Source organism: Panulirus ornatus, chromosome 9 (assembly GCF_036320965.1).
Source record: "Panulirus ornatus isolate Po-2019 chromosome 9, ASM3632096v1, whole genome shotgun sequence".
Lineage (NCBI taxonomy): Eukaryota > Metazoa > Arthropoda > Malacostraca > Decapoda > Palinuridae > Panulirus > Panulirus ornatus.
The window spans coordinates 44,885,985-44,900,871 of NC_092232.1; the positions used below are offsets into that span (position 1 = coordinate 44,885,985).

The window sequence follows — 14,887 nt, forward strand, 5'->3', positions numbered from 1 at the left end:
ACATACATATCATATATACACATGTAAATATTCATACTTGCTTGCTTTTATCCATTGCTGGTGCCACCCCTGGCATCAGTGAGGTAGCACCAGGAAACATACAAAGAGAGGCCACGTTCATTCTCATCCATTCTCTAGCTGTTATGTGTTATGCACTGAAACAACAGCTCCCTATCCACATCCAGGCTCCACAAACCTTTCCCTGGTTTACCCCAGACACTCAACATGCAATGGTTCGGTCCATTGATGGCATGTCAACCTAAGCATACCATGTCATTTCAATTCACTCTATTCCAAGAATGCCTTTCGCCCACCTGCATGTTCTGGCCCTGATTGCTCGAAACCTTTTTCACTCCATCCTTCCACCTCCACTTTGGTCTCTCGCTTCTCCTTGCTCCCTCTACTTCTGACGCATATATCCTCTTTGTCAGCCTTTCCTCACTCATTCTCTCCATATGTCCAAAGCATTTCAACACACCCTCTTCTGCCCTCTCAACCACACTCTTTTTATTACCAAAACATTTCTCTTACTCTTTTATTACTTACTTGATCAAACCACCTCCCAACACATATTATCCTCAAACATATCATTTCCAACCAAATCACCTCTACACAACCCTATCCATTGGCTAAGTCTCACAGTCATATTGTTGGAACTACTATTCCTTCAAAGATACCTATTTTTGCTCTCTGAGATGTTCTCTCTTTTCACACATTCTTCATTGCTCCCAGAACTTTTGCCCCCTACCCTAGCCTATGACTCATTCCCACTTCCATGATTCCAAATACTGCCAAGTCCACTCCTAGATATGTAAAGCACTTCACATCCTCCAACTTTTCTCTAGTCAAACCTACATCCTAACTAACTTGTCCCTCAACCCTGCTGAACCTAACAACCTTGCTTCTATTCAAATTTAGTCTCAACTTTCTCCTTGCACACACTCTTCCAAACTCAGTCACTAATTTCTGCAGTTTCTCACTCGAATCAGCCGCCAATGCTGTATCATTGCTGAACAACAACTGACTCACTTCCCAGACCCTCTCATCCTCAACAGACTGAATACTTGTCCCTCTCACTAAAATTCTTGCATCTACCTCCCTCACCATCCCATACCTAAACAAATTAAACAAATATGGTGACAGGGAACCAAGCATTCTCCTCTCCTCCTACTTGTATACATGCCTTACATCCTTGATAAAACTAATGCTTCTAGCAGCTTACCTCCCACACCATATATTCTTAAGACCTTTCGAAAGCATCTTTATCAACCTTATCACATGCCTTATCCAGAACCATAAACGGCACATATAAATCCAACTGTTTTCTTAAGTATTTCTCACACACATTCTTCAAACAAACAACTGATTCACACATCCTCTACCACTTCTGAAATTACACTACTCCCCTTCAGTCTGATGCTTTGTACAAGCCTTCACTCTCTCAATCAATACCCTCCCATACAATTTTCCAGGTATACTCAACAAACTTACACCTCTGTAGTTTGAACACTCATCTTTATCCCCTCTGCCTTTATACATTGGCACAATACATATGTTCCTCCAATCCTCAAGCATTTCTCCATGATCCATACAAACAATGAATATCCTTACCAACCAATCAACAACACATTCACCCCCTTTCTAAATAAATCCAACTGCAAGAACATCCAATCCCACCACCTTACTGGACTTTATTTTCTGCAAAGCTTTCACCATCTCTTCCCTTTTCACCAAACCACTCTCCCTGACTCTCGCACTTCACATACAATACTGACCTAAACACCCTACATCTGCCATTCTATCATCAAACACATTAAACAATCCTTCAAAATACTCATTCTATTTCCTCCTCACTCCAGTACTACTTGTTATCACTTCCCCTTTTGCTCCCTTCACCAATGTCCCCATTTATCTTGTCTTTTTCACATTATTTAACTCCTAAACCAATCCTGCATTCTCCCTAAAGTTAAATGATACTCTCTCACCTCAACTCTGATTTGCCCTCTTTTCAACCCCTGCACTTTCCTTTTGATCTCCTGCTGCTTTCCTTTAAACATCTCCCATTCATTTGCACTCCTTCTCTGTAAGTACTGTTGCATCAAATGCCTCTCTCTTCTTTCACTAATAACTTTACTTCTTCATCCCACCATTCACTACCCTTTTCAATCTGCCCACCTCCCACCTTTCTCATGCCACATGCACCTCTTGCACATGCCATCATTGATTCCCTAAATACCTCCCATTCCACATCCACTCCCCTCACTTCATCTGCTCTCACCTTTTGCCATTCTACACTCAATCTCTGCTGGAATTTCTTCACACGAGTCTCTTTTCCAAGCTCACTTACTCTCACCACTCTCTTCTCCCTGACAATGTCCCCTCTTTTTCAAAAACCTCTACACATCTTCGCCCTTGCCTCTACAAGATGTTGATCAGACATCCAACCAGTTGCCCTTCTCAGCAAATTTACGTCCAAAAGTCTCTACTTTACAAGCCTATCAACTAATAAGTAATCTATTAATGCCTGTTGACCACCCACATACATATACTTGTGCGTATCTCTCTTTTAAACCAGGTATTTCCAATCACCAGTCTTTTTTCAGAACATAACTCCAGAGATTAATGAAAGGGAAAAAAAAATGTGACAAATGACAATATTCAAAAAATTTGAAGTTATTAACCTGTCCTTTGAAACATGTCAAGTCAGAGTTATTGGGATAGACATGAGGGGGTAGGGAGTTCCAAAGTTTCGAGGTTTAGAGAAATAAACAATTATCAAAATCGCCCATCCCTTGAGTTGCTAATGGCCATACAATAATTACTTGATACAGAAGACTGCCAAGATTGTATGGTCTAGCAAGTAGTGGGGACATACAAGCAGCCAGCTCTTGGAAGCAAAAACCAAACTAATATCTATAATGGAGGGAAAGTGAACCAAGATTGCAGTGTACTGGGTCACGTTTTGAATTTAGCCTGGGATAGTTGGTAAATCGAGCAACATTTGATTCAACTCTTTCAAGTAAGGTTGCAGAACTAGAGCCATCCTAGATACGAGAGCAGTACTCCATACACGTTGAAGTTTAAGGGTTAATCTGTGTTCTATTGCTCATTCACACAGTGATGTAATGGGCACAAGTAAACCTGCTAAAACTTGATGAAGAAAAATCTGAGCAAATATGTCAAAGAACACTTAACAATCCAGTGATGCCACAGCATAAAAGAGAAAACTGGGAAAGTGACAGAATGTGTAGCAAATGTCAAAGACCTAGGAGTCATCTTAAATGACAACCAAAATTCAAAGAGAACATTTAGAAGATAGCACTATGGAGCTATGTAATAAGTGGCATAATAATGAAACCTTTCACCATAAAAGACAAAAAACTTTTATGAAAATGTTTAACATACATATAAGAAGCAAAGTTGAATACTGCGCCATTATAGCACACAGCCACCAACTAACAAAATTAGTGGGAAAACAGGCACTTCATGAGCAATATCAAGAGGATGAGCATGTAAGACACTGAAAAATCTCAAACTTTACAGCCTATAGAGTACATAGAGATATGAGATATTCTATGCATGGCAAGAAATTGATAGAGGATAATCTTAAGAGTTTAGAACCTTCTCAACATGGAAGAAACAGAATTAGCAGGATTGTTAGGTTTGTAAGGATACCATAGGATATACAGCGATACTGCATAAGTTTTATGACAATTATTAATTGTAAATGTAATACCCTAATTACACCTAAGAAATTAGAAATGGAAGCTGCAAAACACTGATGAGCCAACCAAGGTGAGGGCCAAGACAGAGGAGCCAGTCAACACACATGCTAAGGAGGAGTACATAGGGGCAACTATTTTTAGGTTAATCTGTGTGTTTTTTCATTCTCTTTTATAAATATTTCCTTAATTAGCCTTCTGTGTGCTCAATCTAACATTACGTTTTCTGCAGGTAATAATATCAAGCATTTTCATGTGTCATGAAATGGTTTGGACATATGGAGGAAATGAGTAAGGAGAGGTTGACAAACAGGAAGTATGTGTCAGAGGTGGAGGGGACAAGGAGAAGGGATAGACCAAATTGGAGATGGAAGGATGGAGTGAAAAAGATTTTGAAAGTTAAGGGCCTGAACATGGAGGAAGGTGAAAAAAGTGCATGGGATAAAGAGAAATGGAATTATGTGGTATATGAAAGGGGTCAATATGCTGTCAATGGACTGAACCAGGGTGTGTGAAGTGGCTGGGGAAATCATGGAAAGGTCTATGGAGCTTGGTTGTGGGTAGGGAACTGTAGTTTCTGTGAATCATATGTGACAGATAGAGAATGGATGTGAGCAAATGTTAGGTTTGTAAGGATGCCATAGGATAAACAGCGATATTGCATGTTTTATGACAATGATCAATTGTTAATGTAATAGTAACGGGAGCTGCAAAATACTGATGCAGTTCCAACTAGAATAAGGTAAGCCAACCAAGATGAGGGCTAAGGCAGAGGAGCCAGGCAACACACAGGCCGAGGAGGAGGAGTACACAGGGACAACTACTTTTAGGTTAATCTGTGTGTTTTTTCTTTTATAAATATTTCCTTAATTAGCCAGCCTTCTAAAATTAAGTTTTCTGCTGGTAATTTTTATCAAGCATTTTCATGTGTCATGAAAGTATTTTCGTGTGTCATGAAATGGTTTGGACATATGGAGGAAATGAGTAAAGAGAGGTTGACAATCAGGATGTATGTGTCAGAGGTGGAGGGGACAAGGAGAAGGGAGAGACCAAATCGGAGATGGAAGGATGTAGCGAAAAAGATTTTGAATGTTAGGGGCCTGAACATGGAGGAGGGTGAAAGGTGTGCATGGGATAAAGAGAGATGGAATCATGTGGTATATGAAAGGGGTCAATATGCTGTCAATGGACCGAACCAAGGTGTGTGAAGTGGCTGGGGAAATCATGGAAAGGTCTATGGGGCTTGGTTGTGGGTAGAAGGATGTAGTTTCGGTGAATTATATATGACATAGAGAATGGATTCAAGCAAATGTGGCCTTTGTTTTACTGCTCCTGGTGCTCCCTCGCAGATGCTGGAAACAGTGATCAAGCATGTAAAAAATTTCTAGTATATTTTCTGGCCGCTTGTCCCTTACCATTTGAATATAAATAATGTTATCATGCCTCTCAGCAGTCTGCCTGCTGCATTAAAAATAACTATCAAAAACATATGAGAGCCCTGCAAGAAGGTTAGAAAGACTATTCAATATCCAACCAGGAGAAACAAAATATATGGATGGAACAACTAGAGAAACATTTATATGAAAACCTGATAAATGAACCCAAAGCAGATAATTATAAATGAATGCAGCTGCAGAGATAAACAGCATTATTCATGAAGCAAGATGTGCTGTGAGCACTATGCACTAGCCCAGACTTTTGGTAAAATATAATCATAAAGTACAAATTGGTAAGTTAGTACAAGTATTCCCAATCAGTTTTTTATAAAGAAAACTCCCAATTTTCAAAACTACCATTTCTGAGAAGTACATGTGCATGTCTCACTGCTTCCTACACCATCCTGATTCTGCCTTCATTACTTCTATTGAATAATCATTCTTGCTCATTATAACTCTTAAAACTCTTTGGAGAAATATAAATCATTAACAAAATCATGTTCTTCTCTATCTTTTTAAACTCTCTAAATACAGTAAACCCTCGAATTAATGGACTCCAATATAATGGATTCTGGATTTAATGGACTGGGCGAATAATAATACATTAATTAATAATAATTCAAGAAATACAGAAATAAAATATCTCAAATGCCGCACCATGCATATTTCATATCGCACTCATTTTTGCTAGCATGGGGTATACTTGCTTTGTTTTGGTCTCAGTCTGCCTTAAGCTATTGTGTAGTCAGGCTGCAATCCTTAAAATTCAAAATGGCAAGTGATAGAGGAGTTAAAAGAAAGCATGTGAACTGTATTGTATATTTCATCAAAAGATGGTCATAAGTTACATTTGATTTAATGGACTTCTGGCATTTACAGATACCTCCCTCCCCCCTATTAGTCTGTTAAATCGAGGGTTTACTGTGCTATAGGTTTTTGGAAAACACTTAAGGCAGGTGGTGGAACTGCCTATAGGGTATAATTAGGATTTTTCCTACTATATTCAAAGAAACCAAGGTTTTCTCATTTTTCTAGCTCATTGTCTGACTCCTGTTATAAAGAATAAAGTATGAGACATTGTCAATGAAAAATTTTTCTTGAAACTGTACAGTATGTCCTTTGGATACTAGAAAAATCTACACAAATCTATTTTCATTTGGTATACACTAAAAGGCATTGTATGTTTCTGAAATACAATAAATCAAGAGTCTACAGTATCTATTATGACTAATGAAAAAAGTTTCAATTGAAGAATGACATACCTGATGCAATGCATAGTGGTTGCGGAGACTGTGCTGATATGCAAACCTTTTCCCACAAGTTGCACAAGCATGTGGTTTTGCACCTTCATGCATACTTGCCACATGGTTCTGCAAATGAGATAAATAAAGTGCGTAAGACAAGGGAACAAATGGGAACATCAGTGAAAGGGGCTAATGGGGAGGTGATAACAAGTAGTGGTGATGTGAGAAGGAGATGGAGTGAGTATTTTGAAGGTTTGGTGAATGTGTTTGATGATAGAGTGGCAGATATAGGGTGTTTTGGTCAAGGAGGTGTGCAAAGAGAGAAGTTTAGGGAGAATGATTTGATAAACAGAGAAGAGGTAGTAAAGCTTTGCAGAAGATGGAAGCTGGCAAGGCAGCGGGTTTGGATGGTATTGCAGTGGAATTTATTAGAAAAAGAGGCTGACTGTATTGTTGACTGGTTGGTAAGGTTATTTAATGTGTGTAAGACTCATGGTGAGGTGACTGAGGATTGGCAGAATGCTTGCATAATGCCATTGTACAAAGGCAAAGGGGATAAAAGTGAGTGCTCAAATTACAGAGGTATAAGTTTGTTGAGTATTCCTGGGAAATTATATGGGAGGGTATTGATTGAGAGGGTGAAGGCATGTACAGAGCATCAGATTGGGGAAGAGCAGTGTGGTTTCAGAAGTGATAGAGGATGTGTGGATCAGGTGTTTGCTTTGAAGAATGTATGTGAGAAATACATAGAAAAGCAAATGGATTTGTATGTAGCATTTATGGATCTGGAGAAGGCATATGATAAGAGTTGATAGAGATGCTCTGTGGGAGGTATTAAGAATATATGGTGTGGGGGCAAGTTGTTAAAAGCGGTGAAAAGTTTTTATCGAGGATGTAAGGCATGTGTATGTGTAGGAAGAGAGGAAAGTGATTGGTTCTCAGTGAGTTCGTTTGTGGCAGGGGTGTCTGATGTCTCCATGGTTGTTTAATTTGTTTATGGATGGGGTAGTTAGGGAGGTGAATGCAAGAGTTTTGGAAAGAGGGGCAAGTATGCAGTCTGTTGTGGATGAAAGAGCTAGGGAAGTGAGTCAGTTGTTGTTCCCTGATGATACAGTGCTGGTGGCTGATTCATGTGAGAAACTGCAGAAGCTGGAGACTGAGTTTGGTAAAGTACATGAAAGAAGAAAGCCAAGAGTAAAGTGGAAGTGGAAGTGGAAGTGAATCACAAGGTGGGGGAGGGGGTGAAAGTTCTGGGAGCATTGAAGAATGTGTGGAAGTCGAGAACATTATCTCGGAAAGCAAAAATGGGTATGTTTGAAGGAATAGTGGTTCCAACAATGTTATATGGTTGCGAGGCGTGGGCTATAGATAGAGTTGTGCAGAGCAGGGTGGATGTACTGAAAATAAGATGTTTGAGGACAATATGTGGTGTGAGGTGGTTTGATCGAGTAAGTAATAATAGGGTAAGAGGGATGTGTGGTAATAAAAAGAGTGTGGTTGAGAGAGCAGAAGAGGGTGTTTTGAAATGGTTTGGTCGCATGGAGAGAATGAGTAAGGAAAGATTGACCAAGAGGATATATGTGTCAGAGGTGGAAAGAACGAGGAGAAGTGGGAGACCAAATTGGAGGTGGAAAGATGGAGTGAAAAAGATTTTGAGTGATCGGGGCCTGAACATGCAGGAGGGTGAAAGGTGTGCAAGGAATAGAGTGAATTGGAACAATGTGGTATACCGGGGTCAACATGCTGTCAATGGATTCAACCAGGGCATGTGAAGTGTCAGGGGTAAACCATGGAAAGTTCTGTTGGGCCTGGATATGGAAAGGCAGCTGTGGTTTTGGTGCATTATTACATGACAGCTAGAGACTGAGTGTGAAAGAATGTGGCCTTTGTTGTCTTTTCTTAGCACTACCTCGCACACATGCAGGGGGAGGGGGTTGTTATTTCATGTGTGGTGGGGTGCGATGGGAATGAATAAAGGCAGACATTATGAATTATGTACATGTTTATATATGTATATGTCTGTGTGTGTGTATATATGTATACGTTGAGATGTATAGGTATGTATATTTGCGTGTGTGGAACTTCAGTGAAGGGGGCTAATGGGGAGGTGATAACAAGTAGTGGTGATGTTAGAAGGAGATGGAGTGAGTATTTTGAAGGTTTATTGAATGTGTTTGATGATAGAGTGTCAGATATAGGGTGTTTTGGTCGAGGTGGTGTGCAAAGTGAGAGGGTTAGGGAGAATGATTTGGTAAACAGAGAAGAGGTAGTAAAAGCTTTGCAGAAGATGAAAGCCAGCAAGGCAGCGGGTTTGGATGGTATTGCAGTGGAATTTATTAAAAAAGGGGGTGACTGTATTGTTGACAGGTTGGTAAGGTTATTTAATGTGTGTATGAGTCATGGTGAGGAGCCTGAGGATTGGCGGAATGCTTGCATAGTGCCATTGTACAAAGGCAAAGGGTGAGTGCTCAAATTACAGAGGCATAAGTTTGTTGAGTATTCCTGGGAAATCATATGGGAGGGTATTCATTGAGAGGGTGAAGGCAGGTACAGAGCAACAGATTGGGGAAGAGTAGTGTGGTTTCAGAAGTGATAGAGGATGTGTGGATCAGGTGTTTGCTCTGAAGAATGTATGTGAGAAATATTTAGAAAAGCAAATGGATTTGTATGTAGCATTTATGGATCTGGAGAAGGCATATGATAGAGTTGATAGAGATGCTCTGTGGAAGGTATTAAGAATGTATGGTGTGGGGGGGCAAGTTGTGAGAAGCGGTGAAAAGTTTTTATCGAGGATGTAAGGCATGTGTACGTGTAGGAAGAGAGGAAAGTGATTGGTTCTCAGTGAATGTTGGTTTGCAGCAGGGGTGTGTGATGTCTCCATGATTGTTTAATTTGTTTATGGATGGGGTTGTTAGGGAGGTGAATGCAAGAGTTTTGGAAAGAGGGGCAAGTATGCAGTCTGTTGTGGATGAGAGAGCTTGGGAAGTGAGTCAGTTGTTGTTCCCTGATGATACAACACTGGTGGCTGATTCATGTGAGAAACTGCAGAAGCTGGTGGCTGAGTCTGGTAAAGTGTGTGAGAGAAGAAAGCTGAGAGTAAATGTGAATAAGAGTAAGGTTATTAGGTACAGTAGGGTTGAGGGACACATCAATCGGGAGGTAAGTTTGAATGGAGAAAAACTGGAGGAAGTGAAGTGTTTTAGATATCTGGGAGTGGATTTGGCAGCGGATGGAACCATGGAAGCGGAAGTGAATCATAGGGTGGGGGAGGGGCGAAAGTTCTGAGTGCGTTGAAGAATGTATGGAAGTCGAGAACATTATCTCGGAAAGCAAAAATGGGTATGTTAGAAGGAATAGTGGTTCCAACAATGTTATATGGTTGCAAGGCATGGGCTATAGATAGAGTTGTGAGGAGGAGGGTGGATGTGCTGGAAATGATATGTTTGAGGACAATATGTGGTGTGAGGAGGTTTGATCGATAAGTAATAATAGGGCAAGAGAGATGTGTGGTAATAAAAAGAGTGTGGTTGAGAGAGCAGAAGAGGGTGTTTTGAAATGGGTTGATCACATGGAGAGAATGAGTGAGGAAAGATTGACCAAGAGGATATATGTGTCAGAGGTGGAGGGAACGAGGAGAAGTGGGAGACCAAACTGGAGGTGGAAAGATGGAGTGAAAAAGATTTTGAGCAATCGGGGCCAGAACATGCAGGGGGGTGATAGGCGTGCAAGGAATAGAGTGAATTGGAATGATGTGGTATACCAGGGTCGACATGCTGTCAATGGATTGAACCAGGGCATGTGAAGCATCTAGGGTAAACCATGGAAAGTTTTGTGGGGCCTGGATGTGGAAGGGGAGCTGTAGTTTCGGTGCATTATTACATGACAGCTAGAGAATGAGTATGAACGAATGTGGCCTTTGTTGTCTTTTCCCAGCACTACCATCCGCACATGCAGGGGGAGGGGGTTGTTATTTCATGTGTGGCGGGATGGCGATGGGAATGAATAAGGGCAGACAGTATGAATTATGGACATGTGTAAATATGTATATGTCTGTGTGTGTATATACATCTATACGATGAGATGTATAGGTACGTATATTTGCGTGTGTGGATGTGTATGTATATATAAGTGTAAGTTGGTGGGTTGGGCCATTCTTTCATCTGTTTCCTTGCGCTACATTAAAGGAATTGTAATCAACTTCAAATATTTGTAAAAAAATAGATTTTTTACATTTTACATGATACATGCAGATTACACTCTGAACCCTAATGAACCACATGCAGCCTGTGGACCAAAGATTGCCAACCACTGATATAATATGTAGTTAGACTGATGAAAAACAGACAAGTACTCTATCATATCAACATATGTCAGGAGACCATGAAGAGTGATTCCATAAATGCAAATGAGTGGGAGATGTATAAAAGAAAGAGGCAGGAGGTAGAGAAAGGTACAAGAGGTGAAAAAGAGGGCAAGTGAGAGTTGGGGTGAGAGAGTATCATTAAATTTTAAGGAGAATAAAAAGATGTTTTGGAAGGAGGTAAATAAAGTGCGTAAGACAAGGGAACAATGGGAACTTCAGTGATGGGGGCTAATGGGGAGGTGATAACAAGTAGTGGTGATGTAAGAAGGAGATGGAGTGAGTATTTTGAAGGTTTGTTGAATGTGTTTGATGATAGAGTGGCAGATATAGGGTGTTTTGGTCGAGGTGGTGTGCAAAGTGAGAGGGTTAGGGAAAATGATTTGGTAAACAGAGAAGAGGTAGCAAAAGCTTTGTGAAAGCTGTTAAGGCAGCGGGTTTGGATGGTATTGCAGTGGAATTTATTAAAAAAAAGGGGCTTACTGTATTGTTGACTGGTTGGTAAGGTTATTCAATGTATGTATGACTCATGGTGAGGTGCCTGAGGATTGGCGGAATGCTTGCATAGTGCCATTGCACAAAGGCAAAGGGGATAAAAGTGTGTGCTCAAATTACAGAGGTATAAGTTTGTTGAGTATTCCCGGGAATGCAGTCTGTTGTGGATGAAAGAGCTTGGGAAGTGAGTCAGCTGTTGTTCGCTGATGATACAGCGCTGGTGGCTGATTCATGTGAGAAACTGCAGAAGCTGGTGACTGAGTTTGGTAAAGTGTGTGAAAAAAGAAAGCCAACAGTAAATGTGAATAAGAGCAAGGTTATTAGGTACAGTAGGGTTGAGGGTCAAGTAAATTGGGAGGTAAATTTAAACGAAGAAAAACTGGAGGAAGTGAAGTGTTTTAGATATCTGGGAGTGGATTTGGCAGCGAATGGAGCCATGGAAGCGGAAGTGAATCTTAGGGTGGGGAGGGGGCGAAAGTTCTGGGAGCGTTAAAGAATGTGTGGAAGTCGAGAACATTATCTCGGAAAGCAAAAATGGGTATGTTTGATGGAATAGTGGTTCCAACAATGTTATAGGGTTGCGAGGCGTGGGCTATAGATAGAGTTGCGCGGATGAGGGTGGATGTGCTACAAATGAGATGTTTGAGGACAATATGTGGTGTGAGGTGGTTTCATCGAGTACGTAATAATAGGGTAAGAGAGATGTGTGGTAATAAAAAGAGTGTGGTTGAGAGAGCAGAAGAGGGTGTTTTGAAATGGTTTGGTCACATAGAGAGAATGAGAGAGGAAAGATTGACCAAGGGGATATATGTGTCAGAGGTGGAGGGAACGAGGAGAAGTGGGAGACCAAATTGGAGGTGGAAAGATGGAGTGAAAAAGATTTTGAATGATCGGGGCCTGAACATGCGGAAGGGTGAAAGGCGTGCAAGGAATAGAGTGAATTGGAATGATGTGGTATACCGAGGTTGATGTGCTGTCAATGGATTGAACCAGGGCATGTGAAGCGTTTGGGGTAAACCATGGAAAGTTCTGTGGGGCCTGGATGTGGAAAGGGAGCTGTGGTTTCGGTGCATCATTACATGACAGCTAGAGACTAAGTGTGAACAAATGTGGCCTTTGTTGTCTTTTCATAGCGCTACCTCACACACTTGAGGGGGGAAGACACTGTTATTTCATGTGAGGTGGGGTGGCGATGGGAATAAATAAAGGCAGACTGTATGAATTATGTACATGTGTATATATGTATATGTCTGTGTGTATATATATATATGTATACATTGAGATGTATAGGTATGTATATTTGCGTGTGTGGACATGTATGTATATACATGTGTATATGGGTGGCTTGGGCCGTTATTTTGTTTGTTTTCGTGCGCTACCTCGCTGACGTGGGAGACAGCGACAAAGCAAAATAAATAAATAAATATACTTATATACATATATATATTCATTTATCATACATTGTTGCTGCTTCCCACTTCAGTGAGGCAGCGCAAGGAAACAGACGAAAGAATGGCCCAACCCACCTACATACACGCCCACACACACACACATACACACCTCCACACTTCAACACATACATACATGTACACACACAGACAATACATATATACAAATGTAAATATTCACACCTGCTGCCCCCATCTATTCCTGCCACCATCCTACCACACACGAAATGGGAACCCCCTCCCCTTAAGGTCGTGCGAGGTAGCACCAGGAAAGACACCAAAGGCCACATTCATTCACACTCAGGAGGCAGTGGGTGTGAGTGTGTGCAATGTATACATATTTATGTGTCTGTAAATGTTTATAGTTTATAGTTGTGTTACTGGGGTGATAGTTTTCATACATGGTGCTTTGACAAGAAAATAGTGAAATTGGAAAAAATGTAGCTTAGACATTGAAGCTTATTGATACAGTGGTTAAACTGATGAGAACTACTATTGACGTTTGTGTAAATAAATTATACATTTTCCCTTTTCCATAGCCAGAGGTTGAACCATTATGTAACATTCATTTTTTCATTTCATTTCAAGCTAGAAGTTTCAGTTTCTAAATTATTTCTTACATTTTTCATATGTATATATATGTATATGTGTGTGTGTCTGTGTATGTGCATGTGTGTGTGTATGTATATATATATGTATATATATATATATATATATTATCCCTGGGGATAGGGGTGAAAGAATACTTCCCACGCATTCCTCGCGTGTCATAGAAGGCGACTAGAAGGGACGGGAGCGGGGGGCCAGAAATCCTCCCCTCCTTGTATTTTTTTAACTTTCTAAAATGGGAAACAGAAGAAGGAGTCACGCGGGGAGTGCTCATCCTCCTCGAAGGCTCAGACTGGGGTGTCTAAATGTGTGTGGATGTAACCAAGATGTGAAAAAAGGAGAGATAGGTAGTATGTTTGAGGAAAGGAGCCTGGATGTTTTGGCTCTGAGTGAAACGAAGCTCAAGGGTAAAGGGGAAGAGTGGTTTGGGAATGTCTTGGGAGTAAAGTCAGATGTTAGTGAGAGGACAAGAGCAAGGGAAGGAGTAGCAATACTCCTGAAACAGGTGTTGTGGGAGTATGTGACAGAATGTAAGAAAGTAAATTCTCGATTAATATGGGTAAAACTGAAAGTTGATGGAGAGAGATGGGTGATTATTGGTGCATATGCACCTGGGCATGAGAAGAAAGATCATGAGAGGCAAGTGTTTTGGGAGCAGCTGAATGAGTGTGTTAGTGGTTTTGATGCACGAGACCGGGTTATAGTGATGGGTGATTTGAATGCAAAGGTGAGTAATGTGGCAGTTGAGGGAATAATTGGTATACATGGGGTGTTCAGTGTTGTAAACGGAAATGGTGAAGAGCTTGTAGATTTATGTGCTGAAAAAGGACTGGTGATTGGGAATACCTGGTTTAAAAAGCGAGATATACATAAGTATACGTATGTAAGTAGGTGAGATGGCCACAGAGCATTATTGGATTACGTGTTAATTGACAGGCGTGCAAAAGAGAGACTTTTGGATGTTAATGCGCTGAGAGGTGCAACTGGAGGGATGTCTGATCATTATCTTGTGGAGGCTAAGGTGAAGATTTGTATGGGTTTTCAGAAAAGAAGAGTGAATGTTGGGGTGAAGAGGGTGGTGAGAGTAAGTGAGCTTGGGAAGGAGACTTGTGTGAGGAAGTACCAGGAGAGACTGAGTACAGAATGGAAAAGGGTGAGAACAATGGAAGTAAGGGGAGTGGGGGAGGAATGGGATTTATTTAGGGAATCAGTGATGGATTGCGCAAAAGATGCTTGTGGCATGAGAAGAGTGGGAGGTGGGTTAATTAGAAAGGGTAGTGAGTGGTGGGATGAAGAAGTAAGATTATTAGTGAAAGAGAAGAGAGAGGCATTTGGACGATTTTTGCAGGGAAAAAATGCAACTGAGTGGGAGATGTATAAAAGAAAGAGAGAGGAGGTCAAGAGAAAAGGTGCAAGAGGTGAAAAAGAGGGCAAATGAGAGTTGGGGTGAGAGAGTATCACTAAATTTTAGGGAGAATAAAAAGATGTTCTGGAAGGAGAATAATAAAGTGCGTAAGACAAGGGAGCAAATGGGAACTTCAGTGAAGGGCGCAAATGGGGAGGTGATAACAAG

The 14,887-nt window shown here is 40.8% G+C and overlaps 1 protein-coding gene across 1 annotated transcript in view; it reads right to left on the bottom strand.

Annotated features, from left to right (window-relative positions):
- Window positions 1-14,887, bottom strand: part of LOC139750064 (uncharacterized) — a 278,496-nt gene that overhangs the window by 118,172 nt on the left and 145,437 nt on the right. The window contains exon 11 of the mRNA XM_071664399.1: window positions 6,421-6,528. Coding sequence (XP_071520500.1) covers window positions 6,421-6,528 — 108 coding nt within the window. The remainder of the gene's footprint in view (window positions 1-6,420; window positions 6,529-14,887) is intronic.